Source organism: Micropterus dolomieu, linkage group LG22, assembly GCF_021292245.1.
Source record: "Micropterus dolomieu isolate WLL.071019.BEF.003 ecotype Adirondacks linkage group LG22, ASM2129224v1, whole genome shotgun sequence".
Taxonomy (NCBI): Eukaryota; Metazoa; Chordata; class Actinopteri; order Centrarchiformes; family Centrarchidae; genus Micropterus; species Micropterus dolomieu.
Genome location: NC_060171.1, coordinates 20,954,574 through 20,981,241, shown reverse-complemented (window position 1 = coordinate 20,981,241; position 26,668 = coordinate 20,954,574). Strand labels below are relative to the sequence as shown.

Genomic DNA, 26,668 nt, shown 5'->3' with positions numbered 1-26,668 from the left:
ATATATATAAACACAGTGACTTACCTGAGCGTCCAGTTGTGCTACTTTCTCCTTGCTGTCAGCGAGCTGGGCGGTGAGCTCAGTGACTGAGGTCTCCAGGGTGTGGGCTCGGTCCTGGGCTGAGCGCAGCAATGTCTTCTGCTCCTGGACCTGCTCATGTAGGTTATCCTGGGCTTGCTTGTTGCTTTCCGATTGGTTCTTCAGCTTGTCTGTCAACTGTGTGACCTTTAAGACGCACATATACAAAAAAAAGGTTGAGTTCAAAAGTTCCCTGTATTTATTGTTAAATAAAACTGGCTCTTCTATATTATGATTTTTAATCTACACTGCAAGTTTTAGTTAGACAATACATTTCTTCAGTGTATGTGTGTGTGTGTGTGTGTGTGTGTGTGTGTGTGTGTGTGTGCGTGTGTGCATGTGTCTGCACCCACCTGTTCTTGTAGTGCATGGTTTTTCTCTTTTAGCTGGTTCAGCACGGCTGTCTCTCCCTCCCCGGCCTGGATCTTGGCACATAAGTCCTCTCTCTCGGCTTCCAGCTGGCTCACAATGTCCTTGCTCTTCTGCAGCAGAGCCTCCAGATTCTGGATCTTCTGGTCCTTATCTCCAATCTGACGCAGCACCTGCTCCAGGTCATTCTACAGCATGAAGGCAAGTCAGCGTGACAGAAAGGTAACATTAAGTATTTTGGCATAAATATTCATTCATTTCATGTCTGAGTTTTATGTTGTGACTAAGGTATATATTGGGATGTCCTGTAGACCACACCAATTTTCACACGTTCATACACCCGTTTTGTGAACGGACAAAATGTTATGGCGTCAGGATCTTGGAAAATATGCTTTAATCTTATAAAGCTTCTAGAATTAATAATCCAACTGCCAATATATAAGTGAGCAATCTAGTTTCTGGCTACATTTATAGATCAAAACTTCGTATAATATAATTTACTAGTTGAAACGCTTAGTGATTTTAAAACGCCTTCGGCTTTATGCTCTCCAGTTCTGTTGCCAGTTTTTCTTGTAAACAGTACCTGTGCCTCGCGGAGTTTGCCATTGGTGTTTTGCTGCAGCACCTGCAGCTCCTGGTGCTGTTGCCTGGCTTTCTCCAGCTGGTGCTGCAGGTCTGTATTCTTACTGGCACTCTCCTTCAACTGAAGAAACAAAACACAGAGGAGAGCACTTGAATCTTTTTTTGTGTGTTTTTTGCCCTAAACCTAAATGCATTGGTAACAGTCACTTTGGGCATCTTACTGTTAGGTCTTAATCTTGATGGATCTTTAAATATCTCTAATTTTTGTTTTTTTATGACGCATACTTAAACAGCATTCACATTTATAAACATATGTCCTGTCTCTTCTATTACACCAATTCACTTTCCTTGTAGCGATCATTTAAGTGTCATCTGATGCCTACCTGTTCTTCTGCACGGGACAGTTTGAGCTGCAGGTCGGCTGCTTGCTGCTCGCGGTCTTTTAGTTTCTCCCCAGACAGCTGCCTCTGTTCTTTAAGACGACCTTGCACCTCGCCCAGCTGCCTCTCCGCCTCCAGCAGTTTGGCGTGCAGCTAGCCAGAGCACAGAGAGAGGGGTGATGATTAAGATGGAGAACGCAAGATGTCAAAGTTACAAACAAGAAATATAGTCGATACTTGGATGAGGAAAGCAGATGTCTGGAATTCTCTGACCTAGTTTTTTTAACATATTAATGCATAAAATATATGCATCTTTGTCAATTTTGTTGTTTTGAATTTTCTTCTTAACTGAAAGCCAAATCTTCACTGTCTCACCACTACAGTGTTTGATGTCATGAGGATACAAAAGCCTTGTTATTTTTGCAGCAATGTAAATGAGCCCTCTTGCAGGATGACAGATCTACATCCACGTTGCTTGAGGGGGCACTGAATAGTTTGAGGAGTGTGTAAAGCACGTGAATCATATGCTATGACCCTCATAGCCACCAGACCTTACCCCAAATTAACACCTATGGGAGATTTTGGAGCAACGTGTTGCGCTCACCACAATCATCAAAACATCAAATGAGGGAATATCATTTGGTGTTTATCCCTCCAACAGAGTTCCAGAGAAATCTATCACAAGGCACACTGAAGCTGTTCTGAAGGCTTCTTTAGTCACCCATCTGTATATCAATTGTTAATGTAGGTCATCCTGCATGTGTGTGTGGCTTTTGTCCGCCCTCACCTGACTGATCTCGGTCTGCTGCTGAGCACCATGGCTCTCTTTTTCTTCCCTTTGCTGTTCCAACTGTTTCCTCTCGACCTTCAGCTCTGCGTGCTTCACCTCCAGGTCCGTTACCTCGCTCTTCAACTTTGCCACCTCGTCAGCCCTCTCTCCGAGCTCCGTCTGGGCCTTCTGCAGGGAGGCCTCAGCCCCTGTGGCTCGAGCCTGGAGCTCTTGAACCTCAAGCTCCCTCTCCCTCAGGCTATCCTGAACTGCCTTCTTGGTAGCCTTCTCAGCTCCCAGGCGCTCCTCCAGTTCCTGATACTTTTTCTCCTTACGTGCAAGCTTTTCAGACAGGCTCTGTGAGAAGAGGAGAGGGCAACATGAGGCAGATGAGCGCTGTTTGCCCAGAAGTTTGGGAATTATGGGGCATTGAAAGATGTCCCTGAGTAGAATTGAAAGCCAGGGAGCAAATACATGAAAAACAAATGGGTAAAATTATTGTTTTCTGACATTTTTAGAGGGAGCAGGGTCTTGAGAAAAAGGATTACCCACAGGATTTTGTGAGACTATGGTGGGTGGACCTCACATCTTCTTGGAGGGTCTGGGTGCATGCCCCCAGAGCAAATTTTGTCAAAGTTAAATGCATTAATTTGGTGCACTTTGACAGTAAAATTAGGAGGCTAGATCTATGAAGAACTTTGCGCTTTTGTGCTCTGGTTAACAATTTGTTCATAAACACATTGTATAGATATTAATGGTGATGATGCAGCAAAAAAGTCGACAAATATATTTACTGTTTTTCAAGCAACCCAAAATTACATTTACATTACATTTATCCATTTAGCTGACGCTTTTATCCAAAGCAATGCTATATATGTCAGAGGTTGCATGCCTCTGGAGCAACGAGGGGTTAAGTGTCTTGCTCAGGGACACAATGGTGGATGGTCACAGCGGGAATCGAACCCAGGTCTCCCACACCAAAGACAAGCATCTTATCTATGCGCCATCACCATTTTAATGGACAACATGTAATATGTTTTATACTTCCTGTGAATATAATCCAATTAATCTTGTGTTAACACCATATTTTGAAAACTGGACACTGCGACACGTGTGTCCTCAGGCTAAATTCACCAAGTTCGACGCAATTTGAGAAATTGTTTTGTATGTTGGGTTCGTAACATGTACAATTAAGATTTAATACTTTATCTTCATGTAAGACTCTCATACTGCAACACTTGTCTTTGTAAAGTGAGAAAATGCTCCAGTCCATTTCAGTGCAATTACCATGAAGGATCGAATACGTGTGCACTCCAAATTTGGTGTGGCTAGCTTCCACAACGTTAAGTCACAACGTTAGAGGTCTTTAATGTTATTAAGAGAAGTGTAAAAATATCTTTGGTTCATTTTGAAACTATGGTGGAACAAATTAGATTGTGGCGGGACTCCATAGTCTATGTAATTAATGTAAAACACTGGATTAAGATTTGAAAGGTTTGAAAGGTTAATCAGGAATAAGTGATTCATTAATTAAGCCACACTATAACATGAACCATTTGTCTTTTTTAAATTAAAACAGTCGGTGTGATAGGAGCTGCAACAAGGCACAAACAGCCCTGCCTGCTGTGCTACAAGCTGTGGAAAATAACAGTCGGCTGTCGAGAGCCAAGAGTAAAGTGAGGTATGGCATTTCTAGGGGAGAGTTTACGACACAGGACTTGAAATACCGCGGTGTACAGCACTTGCTCTAGTGTAAGCTCTGGCAATAAACTTGGCAACAGGGTGATAAAGAGCAAAATGCTGTTAATAGTGGAGCGTGCTGCTAACTGGGGAGTGTGACAGGTCACCTGGACTTCACAGACGTTCAATAAACCTCTGCAGGCCGCCGCAGCAGCTGGCCGACATTAACAATCCTCTCTACACACTTTATGTTTTGTCTGCTCCTCTTTTGATGATCATTTGCCTTGTTGCTGTCCTTCTCTTGTGTCACTTTCACAGCTCCCTGCTGGGACTCTCCTTTCTAATCCTGGAGATACAGACTAATGAAACCCCTTTTGTTATTCTGTTTCTAGTCCTGATCCTCTGTGCCTCACTGTCGGCATCAATACTTTTGTCTCTATTCTTAAGAGATGAGTATCTGTATCAGGTCTCAGGGAAGCATGGGGAGGGGGCATCACACTGGAGATCCAGCTCTGTAATCCCCATCTTACCTGGAAACCTACTTGGCTTGGAAGGCATGCCTGATGTGGGAGGATTTAATCTCTGGCAGGAACTCTGTGCGTCCGTTCCCCAGTTCCCACTGCACCTGTGCAGTTACCTGCGATTGTATTTCACTCCAAGTGGCAGAGCTGGTGCAGCAGAGACCCTCCCTCCCCACACCTGCTGGTTTAATTATAGGGCTCCATGTGATTTTTTTATCAACAAGCCTAGATTGCCAGAGATGGCTGGTGACAGCATGGCATTGTGATAGGGCCTGATGCCGAGCAACAGAGGAAGGTTTATAGAAACTGAGATGGCGTGTTCTCTACTTGAAGGACAGCTGGCAAGGCCTGTTAACATTACTGAAGTAAAAGTAAATCCTCCACAATCCATCCAGTATAATGTGTGGCAGACATGTTTGTGCCTGCAGTAATCTTGACTATAACAATTGTTCTTTGGTTTGGTTCTGGTGGTGTGTGTGTTACCTGGCTTTCCTGCTGCAAATTATTCAGATTGCTCTGCAGCTGGTGGATCTGTTGTGTGTAGACAGCTGCTTCCTGTGGACCCTTCTCCAGCTCAGCTTTTAGTTGGGATATGGTTATCTGCAATACGACAGACAGACACGTTAACACCCTTTTTGCAAGCCATTTAGAGTACCTTCAAGGAACTGAAGGGTCACTGTGAAGGACTGACATAAAAGAAGAAAACAAACCCAACATGCATTAACAACCAGGCGCCAGTCGCACAAAAACATGAAGAGGCAACACACGGTTTAAAAAAAAAAAAAAAAAACTTTTCAAACTGAGGAGAAAGTCAAAAAGATGAAACTAAATTTGGGGCCGACTTGAAACAACATGTTTTACCTCCAGTTTACGAATCTTGAAGAAAGAGTGAGTGTTGGAGATACAGTATGTGAGGAGCAGGAGAAGAAGGGGAGGGAAAGAGAGACACAGACAAAAGGTAAGTCATGATGCAACAGCAAACGCCAGTCTGCAACACAGTGAAGATACTGTGTATCCTGAGAGCCATCACGTGATCAAAAACCAGACCATTTTCAAATGTATTCAAAATGTGGTCCCTCAATGTGTAAAAATATAAAAAATATATTTTGCGAGCACAGATATGAAGAAGGACATGTTCACCTGGTGCTGCCTGACAGAGCCTGATAAAAGCTCCTTTCTCACTGGGATAAAAAATGCAGGAAATAAGGCTGAATTATTCACAGGGCATTAATTATTGGAAATCAGGCACAAAGCCATCTCGTATTACATAACTACAGTACATCGGAACCATTTTGTAGGCTATTTCAGAGCGGTTTTAAAATAAGGATACACTGCGTGCACAATTATTAGAGCCATTAAGAAAACCTCAATCTTTTGGATAATTTCGTATTCATAAGTTAAATTAACTTTCCTTTATGTGTTTCACTTGGTAATATTTTGTGTTTGTCTCAGACAGATGTCATTAGTGTGTATTTAGCGAATTAACATGTGTAGCTGTGCTCCATTAGTTTGCCCTGTTAACTCAGAGCTATTCAAGTGCCGAAAAATGCAACTAAGTGTAGTAAAAATTAGGTGAGAGCACCTATTGGCATGTGCTGCGTTAAAAAAGGGTCAGCCAAGCAGGACATGGAGCAACAGTTTTCTAACCGTCGCGTTGTGTATAGTAATAGGAAATTTTGAAGTTACCTCTGTGTAAGCACGTTTGACACAACACATAGGATTTAGGACTCTGCCTGGAGACATTTATTTTGTAACTGTTGTCTTTTTTTGTCAAATAAAACTTTTAGAGTGAATGAAATGAATGAACAAAATGAATAAAAATTTTGGCCTTTCAAAAATATTTACCAATATGGCCGCCCTTCTTTTCAATAACTGCCATGAGCCTTCAGTTCATGGAGTCTGTCAGTTTCTTGGTCTGTTCACTATCAACTTTCGCAGAAGCAGCAACCACAGCCTCCTAAATGCTCCTAAATGCCTCAAAGACGTGTATCGTCTTCCCTGACTGTAAGTCTCGTTTGAGAAAGGCCCACAAGTTCTCAGTAGGATTCAAATCAGGTGAAGATGGGGGCCAGGTCATTACTCGGGCATCTTCGAGGCCCTTGCTGGCTAGCCAAGCAGTGGAGTACTTGGAGGCTTATGATGTATCATTTTCCTGCATAAAGATCATGGCCTTCTTGAAAACTGAGGACTTCTTCCTGTACTACAGCCTGAAGAAAGTATCTTCTAGAAACTGGCAGTAGGTTTGGGAGTTAAGTTTCAGTCCATCTTCAACCTGAAAAGGTCCAACTATCTCATCCTTTATGACAGCAGCCCATACCAGAACCCCTCCTCCACCTTGCTGGTGTCTGAGTCAAAGTGGTGCCGTGTCCATCAGTGATCCAGCCACAGGCCCATCCATCTGGATCTTCTGGACACTCCAGGTAGTTGCAGTTCTGGAATATGGTGCCACTAGGGGATAATGGGTTCCTGGTAGGGCCTTTTGTTCTCCATGCGCTTTCTGTGGGCCGAGCTGACTATTAGCAACAACACGTTTCATTGTGCAGTGGTCACACCTCAAAAGTTGAGCTATTTCTTGAGTGTTGCATCCGTCTGAAAAGCTTTTTACAGTTTTTGACTTTTCATTGTCAGTTAAATGTCTTTTTTGGCCCATTTTACCTGAAGTAATGAAGCAGCCTTGATTTAAGGAATCATTCACTTCATCCATCAATCGTCAACCGCTTATCCTGCGTACAGGGTCGCCGGAGCCAATCCCAGCTGACATCGGGCGCAAGGCAGGGTACACCCTGCCAGTCCATCGCAGGGCCACACATAGACAAACAACTACTCACACCTAAGGACAATTTTAGGGTCACCAATCAACCTAGTCCGCATGTCTTTGGATGGTGGGAGGAAGCCGGAGCACCCGGAGAGAACCCACGCAGAAACGGGGAAACTCCAAACAGAAAGGCCGGGGAAACCGGGTTTGAACCCACGACCTTCTTGCTGTGAGGTGCTAACCACTGCGCCGCCCTACAGAAATACATATCACCTGAAAATTATTAACTCCAATAAGCATTCAAGTTTATGAGGTTTGGAGTTAGAAAAAGTGCAATAGAGCTAATGATCCATTAAGAATACTTACTTGCCTAATAATTGTGCACGCAGTGTATTAAAGGGCTGTGGATGGGTTAGCAAATGACAGGAGAAATAGAAAGGGGGAAAAATAAGAACAACTACACCGAACTTCACATCAACACTACAATCTTCTAGACGTAAACTGTGGGAATCAGTGTGCGTGTTTATGTGCTTGCAACAAGCCCAATTTAGGGTGGAAGAGTGGTGGCTTATGTTGCAACACGTCGGGCAAAGGTTCTTCCTTCAAGAATTTCGGTGTTTTGTCCCCCTTTACCTCTGAGGTAGTGTAATTAGCCTGCAGCTGCTCATAGTGAATTCTGAGGCGTTCAGACTCGTCCTCCCTCTCACGAGTCATGTTGTCCATCAGTGTCTGGACCTGCACCAGCTCCTTCTGCAGTACCTCCACATCCTCCACTCCCGGTCGCTGCAGCTAGGGGGCAGAGCAGAGGCACTGTGTTATAGCCATGAGGACTGGGTGGCAGAGAGTGGGACAGGCTTTTTGGTATTAAGATAAATCAAAACTAGATGTCCTTAGTAATAGCTGAATTGTGTAGAGGCATCAGTAGCTGCTGCCTCTTTGTGAACACTAGTACCAAACCTACTTTTATATGAAGCCTCTCTAAATACTCTGAATAGTTAAAGACATTTAACAACAGATAACATAACAATGCAACCACACAACTCTAACTTCAAAAAAACACTTTAGCTCTTTGATAAATTCTTTGGATGAGGTTCTGTTTTGCATTTCTATAACAACGGTGAAGAAATCGTCTGGGTAAGATCTGCTCCGATTCTTCATACCACACAGCTCAGAGCCAAACAGATTTCATGGTGTCGATTTACATTATTCTTTCAGACTCCAAAGCACAACATTCATAAAAGAAAAGTCCATACAAAGTGCAAACCATGTCTCAAGCCTGGCGAGAAGAGAATAAATACCAACAGAAACTTAGTGTGTGTTGTACCAGCTCTGTTTGGAGTCTCTCTGTCTCCTGCTTCTCGCTCTGGAGCTGTTCGGTCAATCTGGCCAGCCTCTGGTCAGCAGCCTCCCTCAGGCTCTTCTCCTCATCATAGCGGGACTTTAAGTCTGTCGAATTCAACAATTTAAAAATAATAGCCCATTTAATAATATCCAAATCAACAATACACAAATACCTAACTTGTTCACAACATCAAACTGATTTGAGGAAAACATTATCAGTGTAAAAATGCAAAACCTAAACCGTAAAAGCAAATGTTGAAGAATGAACTTGTGCAAGATAAAAACACAGCGGGTGGATTTAGCTCGATAGTGGTTGGGTAAAAAAGTACCTCAGTGTTGTTAAATGATGCAGACCCGCAGACACAGGCCTCCCAGTTCCCTGGCCCCACACTAACCTACTATCTCTGTGGCCAGCTGAGCAGCCTTCTGCTCAAACAGGTCTTTCATCTGCTTGATGTTGAACTTTTCTGTCTCCACTTCATTCAACTTCCTTTCGAGGACTGGGAAAAAAGCGCCACAGATTAGTGACCGGCATCTGGTGTCTTTTTCGCAGGGATTTTAAATATAAAAATGTCCCTAACCTGAATCCTCTGAGCCCGTCTGTCCGTCGTTCTGTGGAATCAAGGCAAAGAGAGAAATATGTACAGTAAGAAGTTTTATTAACTAGTTTTATACTCAGATAGCCAACATTTTATTATAATACATGTTAAATATCTTGAAGGAATTACTTGCTTCAGGTGTCCTTGGACTTTGTCTAACTCCTTCTTGAGCTCTCCAGAGAACCATCTTTCCTCCTAATCAGGTTAAAACACACAAACAGTCTTTGTATGAACCGACCATTTACACACCTGAGTTTGCCTCAGAAACTCGACTGTACCTTGAGAGAAGCATGCAGGTCCTGAACCTCTTGCCGCAGCATTGTAAGGTCTTCCCTAAAAAGTGCATTCACATAAATATACACATCAAATTTCTGTCACTTTCACCATGAGGTCAGACTCTTTGTCATAACGAAAGTAATATTTATATCGCTGCATCTCACCGAGTGGGGGCCACATGAGCGGGCAGGTCTCCGGTATCATGAAACAGCTCATAGTGTTTGAACAGCTCCTCCGCAGAGTTGTGAGACTTCATACACTGAGGACAGATGAAGCCCTGAACACAGAAACACGCCATCAGAATCAACCATGCAACAATAAATTATTAGCTTCAGTTCGGCAGCTCTGCTCGCAGGGTGGAAAAAAAAGCTACAAGAGTTCAATGGGAGCAAAAAAACAAACGTCCTCCTTACCTCTGACGTCTGATCATGGTTAAGGTCTGTGCTGGGCTGCTCGGACTCTGCGTTCTGGGAGCCTCCCTTCCCAGGAGTCTGGAGAGGACAACATGGACTTGATTAGTATGAGAGTTCTCTGTACAGTTTTGTTCACTGAGAGAAGCAGTTAAGTTGTGATATGGGAGAAGATCTTTATCCTTTATACAGATTTTAATGACCTATTTTCAGCTTTCCCAAATAAATTACAAACATTATTCCAGAGACATTTGAACATAAGTTCAAACATAACTATACACACACACACAGACCTCTGACTTTGATGTGTGTGCTCTTTACTTGAATTGTTTGCAACGTCTGCATCTAGCTAAATGCTGAATCAAGTGAACAATGATTCATTTCAGAAAAGAAGCGTCAGGCTTCCCAGAAAAAGAGGCCCAGGCCTTCAACAGAGTCCTGAGTCACACGTCTCAAAAACAACTATGCTGGGTGCTCCCTATTAGCCTTAAACAAATATTATGTGAATGATTAGCTCTACGCTGGGGTGGTGTTGTAGTCTCCTTCACGATGCAACGGTCTTAAATAAACATGCTTTCATATTTATTTAAGACAGTTGCATAAGGAAATAACAACACTGTCATATGTGGTGACAACAGTTCCACCAGTTGCTGTGTAACATCTACCATTAACGGCCTATTAAAGCCTATTTAGTCTCTCCAGTACACATGTAGGCTACTCACTGAATAAAAATCTAAGTCAGATGATCACTGGATTGATTCTGATAGCCTAAATTAGCAGAATACTGTTATTGTGCAGAGCCCGACTTTCTTTTGATAGTTTTTTATTTTCTCTAATTTGCTTTGTTGCCATCTGTTTAATAGCAATGTCCGACGGCAAATTAATTTAATTGAATGTTGCCGGTGAATCTGATCTTGACTTTCAATCAGCTGTTATTTATTCAGGAAACAATAAGTTTTGAGATGCAGAAGGAGAGAGAATACAATAGTCCTGTTGGGCTTTACGCGTGACACACAGGTCTGCCTTTAATATGTAGGCTTTACTACTTCATTAATGGGCGGCTCCCATTTTTTTGCCTCAGTAATTCTACTTCAGGAATAATCACATGCATAGGATCCCTAACCTATGCAAAAGGCAGATCCTATGCATAACATATATAACAGAGCAAGTGGTTTGGTTGGCTACATGTCCATAATAAAAAGGCATAGGCAACATCAGCAGGCTGCAGCAAGGAAGTGTGATATTTTGCAGTTATCTTATCGATACCTTCATGTAGATTAAAAAAGAGTTAATTGTATTACTTATTAAACAGAAATAGCTAAATATGAGATAATCAACAAGTAAAGTGCATTCCCTAGAAATAACTAATACACAGTTGATAATGATACATACACACACACAGCACATAAAACACTTAACCTATAATTCCAAAAAAAGGGTATCTGGCAAACAACAATATTAAAACACAAAGTAACTTGTAGCCTACTTTGTGTAGTTTGTTTTATTAACCAAGTACTTTTATACTTTTACTTGAGTCGGTTTGTCAAATGGTACTACCACCATGCTTTATGGTAGGGATGGTGCGGGTCTGGTGATGAACGAGGTTTGGTTTACACCAAACGTTTAGTATGATGGCCAAATGCTTCACATAGAGCTCATCAGACCATAGAACCTTTTTCAGTTTGTTTCAGAGTCTCCCGCAACTTCTGATAAACATTAACCCAGATGAGTTTTATTCAACAGCCACAAAGGAGCGACAGGTGAAGCACCCAGGCAAACGTAAGCACAGTGTCTCCCATCTGTGTCTCCACAGGCCTCTGGTGTCCCTCACTACCTCTCAATAATTCTTCTCACAGATACACCGTATTTGAGGACGGCTTTGGAAAGATTTATAGCTGTGCCATATGTTTTTCCATTTTTTATGACTGATCTTATGATAGGGAATGGGATATTTACTGCCTTGTGTTCTTCAACTGACTTCCCTCCACTGTTACTTTCCAATAACCTTGCTGTTTCCAATGTCCTTTTGTTTTCATGATCCAGTTTTTGCAAGGACACTGACTGGCCAGCTATTGAGCCTTCCTGATAACTGTGCATCTAACTGCAGGGGCTCTCTGTTCCAGTTCAGCTTTGTGATTATTAAATGAATATGCCGCCTTTGTCTTTGAATGTTTATACATGCATTACCACGCCCCTCCAACTACTACGTGGTCAGGTGAGAGGCAATTACCTCGTTACATTAAACAACAAACATTGTAATTTAGAACATTGCAGGGGACAAGGTAAAATAAAATTAACTCTCACAGCTCAAAAGTTGATTTAAAAGGATCACTTCAGATCAACTCAGTCCAATGGCCTAAAGCCCAAACACACGAGGTGGATGTACCACTGGTGGTCCATTCACAAAATGGGTTTATTTGGGCTGGTAATAGTTTGCATGAATGAATCAGGTCAATGTGTGGGTTTGTGCACATGTGGTTGAGTGCTGGGATGGGGACACTGAGCACTTTGAACATCTCAGAGCCTATCGGAGGGCAGACAAAAGCCACTTTGAAAGCAGGCTAAACATGTGCATCATGGAACAACCTTTAACCCAACTCAAATAAACTGCACACTTAAACAGGACTACACTGACTTTACCAACTTAAAAATAATTATACTAACCACAAAAAGTTAAATAAACAAATTATTTACTAAAATTAACTCAGTATGGATACATATATTTTTAGGGATTTACTATACTGTCTTAAAACAGGTTGACAACATGATTTTTGTCAACCCACTACACTATTAATTTTAAGCCAGGAGTTTAAAACATGAAATCGCAAATTTTGGCCAGAGGTGACAGCTAATTCTGACATGACAGTAATAAAATGCACTGTTATCATTACCTCGGCAGTGTAATCTACAGTTTGAGGTGTGTTTGTGCCCGAAAACTGTCAGACCATATTATAAACCAAACCTTTTTCTTCTTGAGGGCAGATGTGTGTTACACACCGGATCATCTTTAATCAGATTGTTTCCTATAAAGCCCGTGATAATGTCCGTGTTGTTAGCTACACAGTTACTGCACAAGTCGGGTGTATCCTCACAAAACAATAACTCTTAACATAAAATATTTTTATTTGCAATAAAATGTCTTGGGTTACAGGTCCCAGTCTGACAATCCTTAACATCAGTGATGGATGGGTTACAAAGCCAAGACTTCCAAATGTACACAATGCAGTTAACGTTAGCAATGCATTGTGGTAAATGCAGTCCTAAGCACCAGCTGGTTAGCTAAGTAGCTAACCTATAGCCTACTACTCCCACTTGTAGTGTTAGTGGCAAGCTGGTAATTTATCCAAACAATCATGTCAACATTAACAATAGTAGAAGCTCAATAAATTAAAACGCGTGTTTTCTTCATCTTGCGGTCAGACAGCTGACACGGGATTTCCCGAAAGTCAATATGTGGCTAACGTTAGCATGTGATGAGTGGACGATGAATCAACCTAACGTTACAGCTATAAAATATAGCTAGCTAACCGAAACCGTGAAAATAAAATGATTCTGTGATCAAGCACGTTAGCTAGCTAAGTTATTCCTTACTCGACTAGCCCTGGCAACGAGGACACGTTAGCTAATTAGTTTGTAAGTACATTAGCTTGCAATATCCCTGTCAAGAGTAGCATCAATCAGTCGAACCACGTTAGCATTTAATGGCTAGCTGTGTCAAACCCGTACAAGGAGCGCTCGATATTGTCACAACGATCTGACGGAGAAGCGAGGTTTTTCCAACTAGAGCAACTCCCGTTGGTCAAAACTAGAATCCCCGCCCACCGGCAACATACTGTGTTTTAAAACGTGCGACCCCACCATGAAAACAGAGGAGGATAGGCCTACGTCTCTCAAGAAAAACGACTCGGTTTGACTAAACAAAAGCGACACGCTTGACTTTGTTGCTCCAGAAGCTTACCATTTGAAGTATCCGTCTGAGCATGGCCTCGACTGTGTTGGTCTAGACACAAAATCCAATCTGTTCTCCAAATTCAAAGTTTACGTCGCTGTACAACGAACACCTGACCAAGCTCAGACAGCAGCGGCGAATGGGCGGGACATGGAGAAAGGATTGTTAGGCAGGACCATAGACTGTACTGCCTGGCTATATTCAAGATTATTATGAGTGTTGTTATGCTATACTGTACGGATTACAACATGTGGCAATGGGGATGATCGATCTGTTTTTTTTATTTAAAGGTTTTGTATACAACATGATGCACAGCAGAGTATTCCAGTCACACATGCACAAATAGAAAAAAGGGTTAGTCAACATTGATCTTCCCCATGCTCCTTTAAGTACAAAGGCAATGATAGTCAATAAACTGAATTTATCACATCATTTGGCTGTTTTTGGGATATTGACAAAAAACCCTTTAGCCTACACGCTGACCATGACTTCCTGTCATAGTTTCCTGTTCATACTGGGAGGGTTTTTTCCCCATGAAACATAAATAAATTCAGGCAATGCGCACTAAATAATGTACATTCAATTTTAAGTTTCCTTCAACATCCTATTATGTAAATATAACCACAGCTGAGAAATATAAGGGGTTGATTTTAACAGTGTGTATGTGTGTGTGGTTGTGAGGCATTGTACTGCTTCCACTATTTACTAGTGTTTGTAAAGGCAGTTCGAAGAATCAGACTAAAACACTCTTCTCAAGCCACTGCCTCCTCTATATGGTCTTCAAAGGCATTCACAAGAATTCACTTTTGTTTCTTCAGAATGTTATTTCTTGTACAATAGTCTACGTGTTTATAGTGTTGAATACTGTCTCTTTCATGTGTTACATGTACAAGTTTTGATTATGCTGACTGCAGTTTTGTTCCACTATACCAAAGCTGATATTTATCTAACTGTGCCAACATATTGTCAGCCTGACTACATTAAATATATGTACAAGTAATAGGATGTTTGAGCAAGGACTACTTATGTATCCATTTCAGTGTGGTGGCTGGTTTGCAGAGATTTGTCTAATCTTTATTACAGTGTTACACTCTTACTAGTGATTAGAGACGCGACGCTGTGTGTACTTGTTAGACGGTAATTACCGGAGGAGCAATGTTTTTCACACTTGTTGCATCAAAGCAGATATTGCCCTCAGCTCTCTTTAGGAAGAAGGTGAAGTTAGCTTTACTACCAAAAAATGTCACAATTAATACACATATAGCAACTCCTCTTCAAAACGTCTCGCCGAAAGGCATTTTTTGGCACCAAGTCATTGTGGGGATATGACTTTCTCAGGAAACCACCCAAACACTTTTGTGCACTGCTAGTCAAATATTCACCATCTAAGACTATAAAGGATCTCACATTGCATCCCCAGCACACAGAAAATCCATGTAAAGCTGGACACTTTACAGGGACACATTTACTCTATTATCTGGTTATGGTTGTTAAAAAATAACATAAAATCTTAAATATACTTGGAAAAGATTTTGGCACTCTTCAAGCCCACTCGAAATAGATTTCAAATCAACTTAAAGAGGTCCATACTGTACATATTAAGAGGCTGTGTTACTAATGCGATCAATACAGAAGTCTTTTTCAGATGATGTGTCCATCCCGGTGATGTTCCTATCTGTTGACTAAATCTGAGCCCTTTGAGGAGCAAACAACATAGTGAGGTGTGTTGTTGTCCATCACTTGGGAGCTCGGGGTGTTGCCGTTAGTCGGGCTACACACAGGACTGCAGGTGGGATTACAGGTGGTTGTGAGCCTCCGCAGGTACTCCGCGTGGACAGGCTTGTGGCTCTGTAGCACCCTGGTGGCTTCGTCAACTTTGAACCACTTTCTCTTCCTCCCTGCAAAAACATACAAGAAAGGACAAGAGTAAAGTCTTTTTTTCTTATCGTCAATAAATCCCATCAAGAGACCAAAACCAAATAACGAAGTGAGTATTGTGTGTGTGTGTGTGTGTGTCACATCTCTTCTATCTGAGCCATAGAGCTCTTTTGTTTTCCAGAAACTGTTAAAACACATAAACAAGCCACAGTGTTGCACTGGGTGACGTGTTCCTTTGTCACCATGAAAACACACGCACACAAACACACTGTAGTTTACATTGACTGAATCCAACATACACCTGCCTGCTGCCCCAAATACTCACTGTGGTGCCACATGTGGATTAATCCACCACTGAAATTGGCCCCAAACAAATGGACTGTCTCCTCCTGTGATAAAAACTACATTGAGCAGCTGGCTTTAAATCTTATTATTTTTTAAACAAGACCAAGGCTCTACATCTGCATTAGCAGGCTGTGGTGCTTTGAGCTAAATGCTAATATAAGCAGAAAATGCACGTATAACAATCATCTGTACTGCTATCTTAAATTTCTTTTGGAAGAAGAAGTTTGGTCTTGTGCCGACATATGACTCTTAAATGGAAGTAATGATAATGAAACTGATCGGTAACCAAGATGAAACTACTACTGCACTGCAGACCACGGCATTCTTCACTAAAGCTCTTCAGCGGTGTAACTGTATGCCTGACTGAGCGGTGAGTAAGACTGCTCAACAGGCAAAACTACCTTAAATTGCTAAATTACAACATTATAAAACAAGCTGTTCAACAAGCAAGAATAAACTGTTCAGCACATGTTGCAGCCTTAAAGTCAGAGTGGAAAACGGACATTCCTGACCTACTTCAGTCAGAGACGGGGACTCGAGTTTGAGACTCGGACTCGAGCCCGACTTAAGTCGCACACACAGTGACTTCAGACTCGACTCGGACTCGAGGTGCGGGGCTCGTGAACAATGTTTATTTTTAGGAAACGTCGGATGAGCTTGCCGTTATTCCCCTTCCTGCATTACATATAACCTGCCTACCTAACACGTAGTATCGGCCGCGCGCGGCCACACGTGAGAGAGGACAACAAACACCGGCAGCTGTTGTGCCATTAATCATAAACTTTGGCTTTAAAACTTAATACAACAAGGCCCAAACAAGGAAGCGCTGAACGCAAAATAGGTTAGTAACCTGAAGTTAGTAAACATGTTTAGCTCAGCATTGGCCATCTAACGTTAGCTTGCTTCTTGCTTTAGCTACGACCTACCGGAGGTTTAACATACTAAGACTGTCGTTTGTTATGAAAAGATGAATGAGCATTTGTTTACTTGCCAAACTTGTGGCAGTCGATTAACGTAATTAATTTAATTAACATTACACTGGTTTGAGAGTCTGTGGTGTGTTGACTTACAGGAGTTAAACTGTCATTAATTGTAGATTTATTAGGCTACATTGTGCTCTCTCTAAGTGAAAAACAGGTTACTAGGTTTATTGTTGATCATGTAATGTTACTGTTTTATTTACTTAACTTTACACTGGGTTTGAGAGTCTACGGTTGATGTTGACTTACAATAGTTAAGATGTCATTAATTGCATTGCACATTACATGGTTGTGCTCTGTAAGTGAAAATCGGGTTACAGTTACAGAATTCCTTATAGCTATGCAATTTTATAAGCAGCCTGGATTGAACGCAGCAGGTGATACAACATTTTTTATAACCACGAGAGACTTGAGACTTGACTTGGACTCTAGCTCAGAGACTTGTGAGCATTTAATTCAGTTAATGTTTATGAAGTCCACATGTCACCAAACCTTTCTAAAACATTTTGGTGAAGGAATTCAGCGCAGCCTGTGATTATCAGAGAGTGGTATGTGTGTGTGTATGTGTGTGTGTGTGTGTGTGTGGGGAGGGGGATCAATCACTTTATATTTACACCCTGAAGTACACCACCACTGGCCTTTTAGCTAAGGGGAGACAGAGGGGGCTGTGGTGAGTGATGATAACTGGAAAACGACTAGGCACAGCAAACATTCCTCCCCCTTGTCAACAGGCTGAACGCTATTTCTGTGAGTGAAGGGAGTACATTATTACGACCAACTTTTTTACAGACCAGTTAGAAACAGTTCATGTTTTAGTTAAGCATTACATTTAAAATAACAAACACATTCAAAACAAATAGTGATCACATGCCTCTACATACTCTACAATGCCTGCAACATTAGTCATTTTACAGTGACGGGGTAAAAGATAAGCAATTTTAGAGATGCAACTAATGGTTATTTCCATTATTATGTTTAATCTATAAAATGACTATAAAATGAAAATACTGAAAAATGCTCATCACAAAATTCTAAAGCCCAGGATGACTTCTTCTTGATACCTTGTTCTGTTCAACCTCTAAGTTCAGTTTACCAAAATCAAATCAACCCCTCAGAGATGAGAAGCTGGAAATATTTTCTCTTGACAAAATAACTTCAACAAACAGATAAATCTACTGTTGATCGACCTATCCATGAATCAACTCATCATTTCAGCTAAAAACCCTTAAAAAAGGACCCCCCCCCCCCACTTGCAGTGCTGTGTAGCAGTGTTTTTGTGGGTCCCCTGTTTGTTATCATAGCACAGCACAGCAAGAGGACACACAAAGCTCGAGCATGCGGACGACAATTCACATCCTGCTGCTGGTCTTATGTTATCCCACTAATCAACAGTTGGTAGCTTTAACATGGCAAGGAAAAGGAAGACTGCAAGTTAGCAAACATGCATGGAAATATTTCACAATAATATTAAAAAAAACTTGGCTTTGCAAGAGTTTTTTGGAGGAAGAAAATTCATTCAACACGTTTGTTAGAGAGCTTAAACATACACACAATGTGGTGAGAAACACTGAATGTAATCTGAAACTGTGTTTGTGTACAAGAAGTCTCTACAGGGCACCTTTAATTTACATCTCTGCAGCAGGTCAAGGGGCCCTAATTACTTACTAAATAGAGAAAATTGTCTAAGTGTGCCTAATCTCATGTGACTAAGAGAACCAAAACGGCTTAAAAACAAAGGTAGTCCTTCCCTGAAAACCAAAATATAAGACATATTTGTCGCAAAATGCTTGTTTCTGTGTGTGAGTAAATACCCGCAGCATAATTTACGTGAAAACTATCGGTAATATGATGACAAAGTCAGACTTAAAGGTAGAGGCCTACCAATGTTGACAGAGTCCTCCCAGTCCTCCAGTGTCTCCGTCACTATGAGGGTAAAGACGTACGTCCTGTGCTTTCTGTCCTGATTGTGCTGCAGAGGTTAGGATGAAGACACGACTTTGTATCACTGCAATAAACTGTGTCAATTCAACGCATGCAAAGCTTTCATATGCAGTAAAGACATGATGTGACTGACTACACTGTTTCTTTGTACATGAACAGAACTTAATGTTCTGCCTGACTCTGAGCACCAACACAGAGACATGAGGCATGAAAGTAGGATTTTAAACAGCATTTTATAATGTATTATATGCCACGTGAGAATTTATTACAATTTTGGACAATGACAGTTCGACAAACTTACCTCAAAAATCCCAAGTAGTCTGCCAAGCTTTCCCTTCACACCAGCCTGCACACACGAAGAAAACTAATCAAGAACTCATTTAATAAACTTAGATTGAGTAACTATACAAAGGTTGTTTATTACAAGTTCTGAATATGACATGCAACCCTTAAGTCCATCTTTTCCATTCATACGGCTGCAACACAACGGGAAAGCGTGACCTGGTATGAGGAACAGCTTGTCTCTCTTGTAATGTGTGCACACATTCTCAGCTGAACATTTGTCTCATTTAGTTCAGGAAGCCCCGTGGCTCGGTACCATCCTAGCATCGCCACGTGCCTGTGAGGCAGCTTCGCAGAGATGACCAGGTGGAGCTAAACATCAACTGTCTTAGTGACAGGATGACGAGAGAGAAAGGTTTAACACAAGTAGGGTGCACGAGTCGAGATCCATTTCTGCTCCTTCATAACTGGTGACAAATATTTAGAAGAACGTGGCACCTGAAGTTAGCTGTAGAAAAGGTAGAGCACCTCAAATTCCTTTGTGCAAAGCATTGTGGTGAAATGTTGTACACCAACAACACACTTAAAAACAAATAATTTTTTGGTGTGTTTGCTGTCTTTTGAACAAAAGTAGGTCATCAAAACCTATAGAGAATTAGTATGCCGTATAGAATTGGAAAGCCATTGACTAAAGTAAGGCCCAACAAACCACACAAGATGTGTCACTGTCATGGTTGTATTTGTAGTGATATTTTCCAGTACATCTATCAAAACTAATCTATTTTTGATTGCTGTAATGATTATACAAATAAGCGCAAATTAGCAATAGCTGCAACCTCGTACAGGCATGCACTCTCACACACACAGTGTCTGTAAGTTATGCGCCTTTTTGCGATAGGAAACTCCCATTGCTACACCCCCTTTTAGCCAGTTGGCATGGACAACCCCCCACACCACACACACGACCTCCATGCCAATTACCTGTTATAAAAGGATACATCAGTTACATCTGAAAATAGCCTCAAAGGACAGACAAATCTCGCATTTACACAAATTAAAACTATCACATGCAACCATGAGGTCAATGTGTTGACGTTTTGAAGTTGGTTTGCAGCTCATCCATATTCAGGCACATGTCTGGTCTGGGAGTCACAGGATGTGGGTAACTAGAAACCCTTCCCAAATGTCACTGCCATACCTCAAAGCTGTCAGCACACTACTATCCAAGGCAGGAGCTCACAGCTCAGTCCACGCCAAACACTCTACCAGCAGCCCCATTTGACTAAACCGCAGAACAATTAACTGGTCATTTATGTAACATTGCCAAATAGTTCTATCAGTCATCTCGATCTGGCTCGTACAACAGTGGGAGCATCTCATAGTGTGAACAATGACAACACTAACTGCCAAGAGTTGCTGCTTATTTATGATAATGGTCATGTGGCAATGCAGACCTAAGTTTAAAAAAACAAACAAAAGAAAAACATTCTTATTGATGCGTTCACAAGTCTGTGGGAACTTCTGAGTGGCTTGGCTTCTACACCACAGACCTTTAGAACGCCAGATATGACCTAGTTCACAATATCCTTCTCACAATATCTCTGCATATTGTTTTTCATTTTATGACAACACAGCTTGTGAAAGCAATGCTGCTATCAGCTGACTCTCAAAACTCACATGTTGGAAACTCCCACAATCGGTTGAGCTCGTCAGCAATGAAGTGCTGCTTTCACCGGCATTACTGCACTATGATGCAACAGTATTCTAACTTCGACCCCCTTCAAAAATAGATCAAACTATCAGAAATTAGCAATCTCAAGCAAATCACCAGCTGATTTTCATATTGTTCTAGCACAAACTTAAAACAGTGGTTCCCTTGCAGGTAGAAAATCATCTAAATACATACAGCATACTTTGGTCAGCAGCAATGACAAGTGTATGCAATCTGTAATTAAACATGCAAAAACACCACTATAGATATTTGGTGGTTTTACTGGCTGCTTTAAAGTAGCTCCAACCACAAAATGTAGAAGAACAGTTACAATCTGTAGGTGCATGTTTTCTTAATTTTGTTATAGGGGATGGGCTCACCTCTTCGTACACCTCCCTGACGGCGGCCCCACAGGGCTCCTCCTCAGGCTCCATTCCTCCTCCTGGCACGATCCATTGCTCTGGATGTCGACTGCTGCTCACCAGTAGCACCTGCCAAGGAGAAAGGTCTTCGTCAGGTGTCTGCTGCCGAACCTGCGGTGCCAAAAACACGGCAACGGCATGCCCAGGTTCAGAGTCCGGCACTGCTGTAAGTGTCTGGTGGCAGCTGAGTGTGGCCTTATTCATTCAGCAGGATGTGTATTGAACATCTCACATGTCATGCCAATCATTCACTTCATTTCCTTAATGCAATATGAGTGTGGTGTGGATTGAACTGCTGGGCATTTCACATCCTGTGCCACATAATTAAAATAAGTGAATGAGAGTAACCAGTGTGATCTTTCAGGCCATTTGATCTCTCTGCAATAAAATCAGTAATTGATACACATGAAATACAGCCACCTTTACATTTACTATTACAGTACTGTGGGTATGAAGCAACATATGATTATGATTTCACAAAATCCCAACAATACAACCTAACTCACTTTTCCTGCCTGAGATATTACTACCGGGGGATACACTAAAAGCAACACCTGTAAGGAATACCTCATATTTTAAGTAGACTATATAATACAACAACCTCAAAACTCAATTACAGTACAGTTGAAAATAAAATAAAATCCTCTATGAAACAGTCCCACAAGTAGCCTAACATTACAGTGCCCCATTTCAGCCACAAATAATACTTATTTTTATTTTTTTAAACAAGCTGGAACACATGACAAAAAAATTAACGCTAAATAGCCATATAGGAGCCAGAGGAATAGGTAGAATGTCAAGCTAAAATATATATGAAATAATCAAACTAAAGCCACACAGTATGTTTAATTCACCTCATGCGGCTTGGCCTTTTTTGAGCATGATGCCCTCTGGAGATGCAGTGACTTGACTTTAAACCTTATCTGGCATCACAGTGACCTACATTTAAGTTCACATATAAACGCTTTTTGAATTCTGCCGGACACAAGCAGCCACTACATTGTCCTGTAATAGCCCTCATGACAGCAAAGATTCATTAAAAACCAGCACCTAAAATTTGCTATTTGCATTCATACACTACAGGCAACTGTTCCAGGAGAGGTTTCCCAATGTTGAGATGTGTCCGCATTCCTGCTGAGACCTGATAGTGGATAGATTTATGAAGAGCACTAATGATACCATCTTCACTGATGTCAAAGCTGGTCTCAGTTGCACAGAAATGACTGATGAGTAAAACGTCACGCTGTGTGACCCTTGACTGTAACTCATTCTGTAGCCGGGTAAAGAGTAAGATAAAACCCACAAGAAATCTCAGGACTCAGACAGGACTTCATTCAAACATCATTTTGACGGCGAATTCAGTCAATAACCTCATAGTGAATTAGCACACTATTACAATACACAAAGAGCTCTTACTTACCTGTTTACATGCTGTGGATCATTATGTGGATATAAATGCTTAAATGCATGTGGGTGTGACGAAACTCTCCTTGCTTCCGTTGTTGCAGTTACAGAACTCTGTGGAGACCATCTGACTTATTCTTAACTCTGTCAATATTTGTGTATGGATTTGCTGCCGTGTACTCAGTGAGCTGAACCTACCGAGCTAGATCTTTACACCTCACTGGTTCATTACATGACTCTTTGTAGTGACATTTTAAATTAAAAAGACATTTAAATGCATAATTGACATTATAATTAGAACAATACTCAGCTATAGACAAAGAAAATGCATAATATAGATGCCAAAGCATGATGCATCCCATGAAGCAATCCTGCACCTTCCTACTTTCATTTCTTACTTAAATCAGTAATGTAGCAACCTAGATTCTATTTGCCTACTTCACCCACCTTGGAAGTTTTCATGTTTTGTTTCATGTCTCACAAAATTGAGTCAAAGTAGATTTTAGATGGCTTTTTGACACCTGTAGTTTCAAAGTTAAAGCAGATCTCTTATAATACAGGCCCTCACTAATTCATATAATGTCCATAAGGAATGTCGTACTGTATGTAACGTTAATACGGTGTAAAAAGTTTGTTGCGTGATGATGAGGTGGTAAATTAATAGCTGCAGAAGATGAGCACAGTGGTGAGACTCATTTGGATCTCTGCTCCATGAACTATCTGTGCAGGGCCCTGGGGGCTGTCGAAACACTGGTAGCTGCCTCACTGACACAAATGCACACAACACACACACACACACACACACACACACACATGCGCAATTTCACACAAACGCCACATGAATCACGTAGGCACTCAAAAACCACTGGATCAGCAGTTGCCTTTCTGTATGAAAACAAAGGAGCTTAGCAGAGGAGGTTAATGACCCCAACAGACACAACCTCAGTGAGAGATGAGAGTGAGGAAGAGCTTTGAGTGACCACATCAGCTTTAAGGTGATATCTGATCACAATCACAGCTAACATACTGTTGGCAGATATTATACGAAGCTAAACGAAAGAGGTGAAGAGATCATGAGGCATGAAGTAGAGGTTCTATTTCTTTCAGACAATTATGTCTGGTGCTGTGACCTGAATACTATACAATAATAACTTCTGTACAATGTAATGCAAACCGATTCAACAGCATTGCTACTGACATGCTCCTCATGAAGCTTCCAGTACAATTTTAAATTATTTTACTACATCACAAGAAGGATTATGAGGCTTCAATATTATTCAACTTCAGCAAAAACATATTTTCAGACTGTTTTACTAAAGTCAGTTAATTTCTAATTGCAATTTTAAACTAACAAAATTAGTTATTGAGGTTCTTATTTTACATGTGAAAAGCATTTTACCATGGCAAGACTGAGCTGAACAACAAGACACAAGGTTATTCTGCATCAGCAAGTTCTTACCCAAGCAGAAATTTCAAGGCAGACAGGGGTTTCCAGATGTGCTGTCCAAGGTTTTTTTTAGAAGTACAAAGAAATGGGCAGGATTGAGGATCTTAGACACAGTGGTCGACCAAAGAAACTTCCTGCAGTAGATGAAAGACACATCATGCTTACTTTGCTTCGCAATCGAAAGATGTCCAGCAGAACCATCAGCTCAGAAGTGGCAGAAAACAGTGAAACCATGGTACTGTCCAGAGAAGTGGTCTTCATAGAAGACTTGAGACCAAAAAGCCATATCTCTGACATGGAAACAAGGCCACATGACTCGTGCATAGAAATACGGGAACTGGGGTGTAGAAAAATGGCAGCACGTGCTCTGGACTGATGAGTCAAAATTTGAATGAAGAATGAAGAATGAGCGTCTGTAGGCAAAAGTGAAGCATGGTGGAACTTCCAAGTTTGGGGCTGCATTTCTGCAAATGGCGATGGGGATTTGGTCAGAATGCTCTCCTCAATGCTGAGATACAATCAGGGGGGCATCTGATTGGCCCCAAATTTATTCTGCAAAGAGCTCAAACATATCAAAAGTCAGGACTATCTTCAGCGTAAAGAAGAACAAGGACTTCTGGAAGTGATGGCACTGCCCCCACAAAGCCCTGATCTCAACATCATTGAGTCTGTCTGGGATTACATGAAGAGCGAGAAGCAACTGAGGCTGCCTAAATCCACAGAACTGTGGGTAATTCTCCAAGATGTTTGGGCCAACCTACCTGCCGAGTTCCTTCAAAAACTATGTGCAAGTGTATTTAGAAGAATTGATGCCGTTTTGAAGGCAAAGAGTGGTCACACCATATATTGATTTGATTTAGATTTTCCTTTTGTTCACTCACATTACCTTTTGTTAAATGATAAATATAATCTATTAACATGTCAATTTTTGAAAGCATTCTTACTTTACAGCATTTCCACAGTACTGTACATTGATTGCTCTATACTGCCCAGCCAAAACCACAAATTCCATTATAATTTTGGAAACCATTTTTGTACTAGATTGCATTTAGTATCTAATTATGAATATTTTGACTGATATTGCAATTGCAATATGCTTTGTGAAACTAGGGGGAATGTTTACTTTGACATAATTATTCTCATTTTCATTGAAAAGCTTTTGAATGAATAATGGTGTGGTTTTCGTGGGGATCTGTACCAAACAAAGATGTTTTTAAAATATGATGAATCTTTATATTGGTTACATTTTTATTATGACACACACATCAACTTGAACAAATATGGCAGTTTTGATTAATTGTTCAGCCCTAATTGCATTACACCGTAAGACCCACTGATTAATTGGAGACATGTTTCTTATTCGCAGGATAATTACTAACAACACTTTATGTGCCAGAAAGTACGATTATATAAAGAATAAACACAGCAAGTAATGATAATGTTGTTTCCCCCGGTATTGAAAGGTTTTTCTGACTACAAACAATGTGAAGTCATCTGTGTAGTATTTTCCGGAGACCTGTTCCTGTCCTCCTGGACTCCAGCTGACATGTTGAGGAAGTGACTGTAAACCAGGCATGCAGACTGGACGGATAGTTTACCACATGAAGTGTGACACATGCAATCGAAGCAAAGACAGTGAGAATGACAAGATCAGCATGGCATGTGAGGTGAGATGTGATTTCATCATCTTCCGGTGCAATCAACAATAATCAAACAGACTTTTAGCGTATGTCAGCACTCAGTCACAGATGAACAAGAGAGACAGACTATGATGAAAATCAGCTCTTTCTCTGTTGCTTTTCATCACAGTCTCAGACTAACTTACTGTTGTATTTTATTATTATTCTTTATTTATTTTTAAATATTTATTTTAACAAACACACTTACTTTTTTTATTTATTTTTATTTAATGAACAGTATGAAATGAATTGTTCTTTTGCATTATATTTTCAGCTTTGGCAATATTGTTTGAAATTCATGCCAATAAAGCTGAATTGGGAGAGAGAGAGAGAGAGAGAGAGAGAGAGAGAGAGAGAGAGAGAGAGAGAGAGAGAGAGAGAGAGACAGAGAGAGCAGAGAAAGAGCCGATAGTAGGTGTTTAGCACACAGTGTAACACTCAACCCCCTAACCAGGCCCCTACGACCCCACTCCCCCTATCACATGTGGTCCTGAGATGGGCCGCTGTCACTGGGCAGACACGTTTTGTGATCTAGGACAGCCCCTGTCCCCATTGAAAAACATCCATATTAACTCAGTCTAAATTATTACCCCAACTAAAAATCCCCTTAATTTTAGCACCATCAAGGGAAAAATGAATGCCTGCAATCTTTACATGTTTTTTTAAAGAATTCATGTTAGTTGTAGAATAAGTCAAATGGGGGACATACACATTTTAAAGTTCATCATTAGCCACATTACCCAGTTGGGTGGCATGTTGCATTTGACAAGGACAGACATTTAATGTCACCTTGTTAACACACCACACATTTGTACATTTTAAGAAGATTGAAAATTACATATCAAATTTGAAGTCTTAAGTGGTTATTTT

The 26,668-nt window shown here is 41.0% G+C and overlaps 3 protein-coding genes across 5 annotated transcripts in view; 1 reads left to right on the top strand and 2 right to left on the bottom strand.

Moving 5' to 3' along the window:
- Positions 1 to 13,855, bottom strand: part of eea1 (early endosome antigen 1) — a 25,340-nt gene extending 11,485 nt beyond the window's left edge. Inside the window, exons 1-15 of the mRNA XM_046036967.1 lie at positions 13,719 to 13,855; positions 9,764 to 9,841; positions 9,515 to 9,627; positions 9,353 to 9,407; positions 9,204 to 9,269; positions 9,057 to 9,087; positions 8,871 to 8,975; positions 8,459 to 8,580; positions 7,768 to 7,923; positions 4,863 to 4,979; positions 2,197 to 2,535; positions 1,413 to 1,562; positions 1,031 to 1,150; positions 432 to 635; positions 25 to 225 (exon numbers count right to left, since the gene is read on the bottom strand). Of these exons, the coding sequence (XP_045892923.1) occupies positions 25 to 225; positions 432 to 635; positions 1,031 to 1,150; positions 1,413 to 1,562; positions 2,197 to 2,535; positions 4,863 to 4,979; positions 7,768 to 7,923; positions 8,459 to 8,580; positions 8,871 to 8,975; positions 9,057 to 9,087; positions 9,204 to 9,269; positions 9,353 to 9,407; positions 9,515 to 9,627; positions 9,764 to 9,841; positions 13,719 to 13,742 (1,881 nt within the window). The 5' untranslated portion in view covers positions 13,743 to 13,855. The remainder of the gene's footprint in view (positions 1 to 24; positions 226 to 431; positions 636 to 1,030; positions 1,151 to 1,412; positions 1,563 to 2,196; positions 2,536 to 4,862; positions 4,980 to 7,767; positions 7,924 to 8,458; positions 8,581 to 8,870; positions 8,976 to 9,056; positions 9,088 to 9,203; positions 9,270 to 9,352; positions 9,408 to 9,514; positions 9,628 to 9,763; positions 9,842 to 13,718) is intronic.
- nudt4a (nudix (nucleoside diphosphate linked moiety X)-type motif 4a) overlaps positions 12,866 to 26,668 on the bottom strand; it is a 63,832-nt gene continuing 50,029 nt past the window's right edge. For both annotated transcript variants that reach the window (XM_046036964.1, XM_046036963.1), the window contains exons 2-5: positions 21,227 to 21,337; positions 19,155 to 19,199; positions 18,794 to 18,881; positions 12,866 to 15,607 (exon numbers count right to left, since the gene is read on the bottom strand). In XM_046036964.1, the coding sequence (XP_045892920.1) occupies positions 15,381 to 15,607; positions 18,794 to 18,881; positions 19,155 to 19,199; positions 21,227 to 21,337 (471 nt within the window). In that variant the 3' untranslated portion in view covers positions 12,866 to 15,380. The remainder of the gene's footprint in view (positions 15,608 to 18,793; positions 18,882 to 19,154; positions 19,200 to 21,226; positions 21,338 to 26,668) is intronic.
- The window catches only part of c1qtnf13 (C1q and TNF related 13), a 68,407-nt gene continuing 62,811 nt past the window's right edge, over positions 21,073 to 26,668 (top strand). The window contains exon 1 of one of the 2 annotated variants that reach the window (XM_046036960.1): positions 21,073 to 21,434. In XM_046036960.1, the coding sequence (XP_045892916.1) occupies positions 21,407 to 21,434 (28 nt within the window). In that variant the 5' untranslated portion in view covers positions 21,073 to 21,406. Of the gene's footprint in view, positions 21,435 to 25,634; positions 25,787 to 26,668 lie in introns of those variants that run through there. The other variant, XM_046036962.1, reaches the window with a different exon arrangement.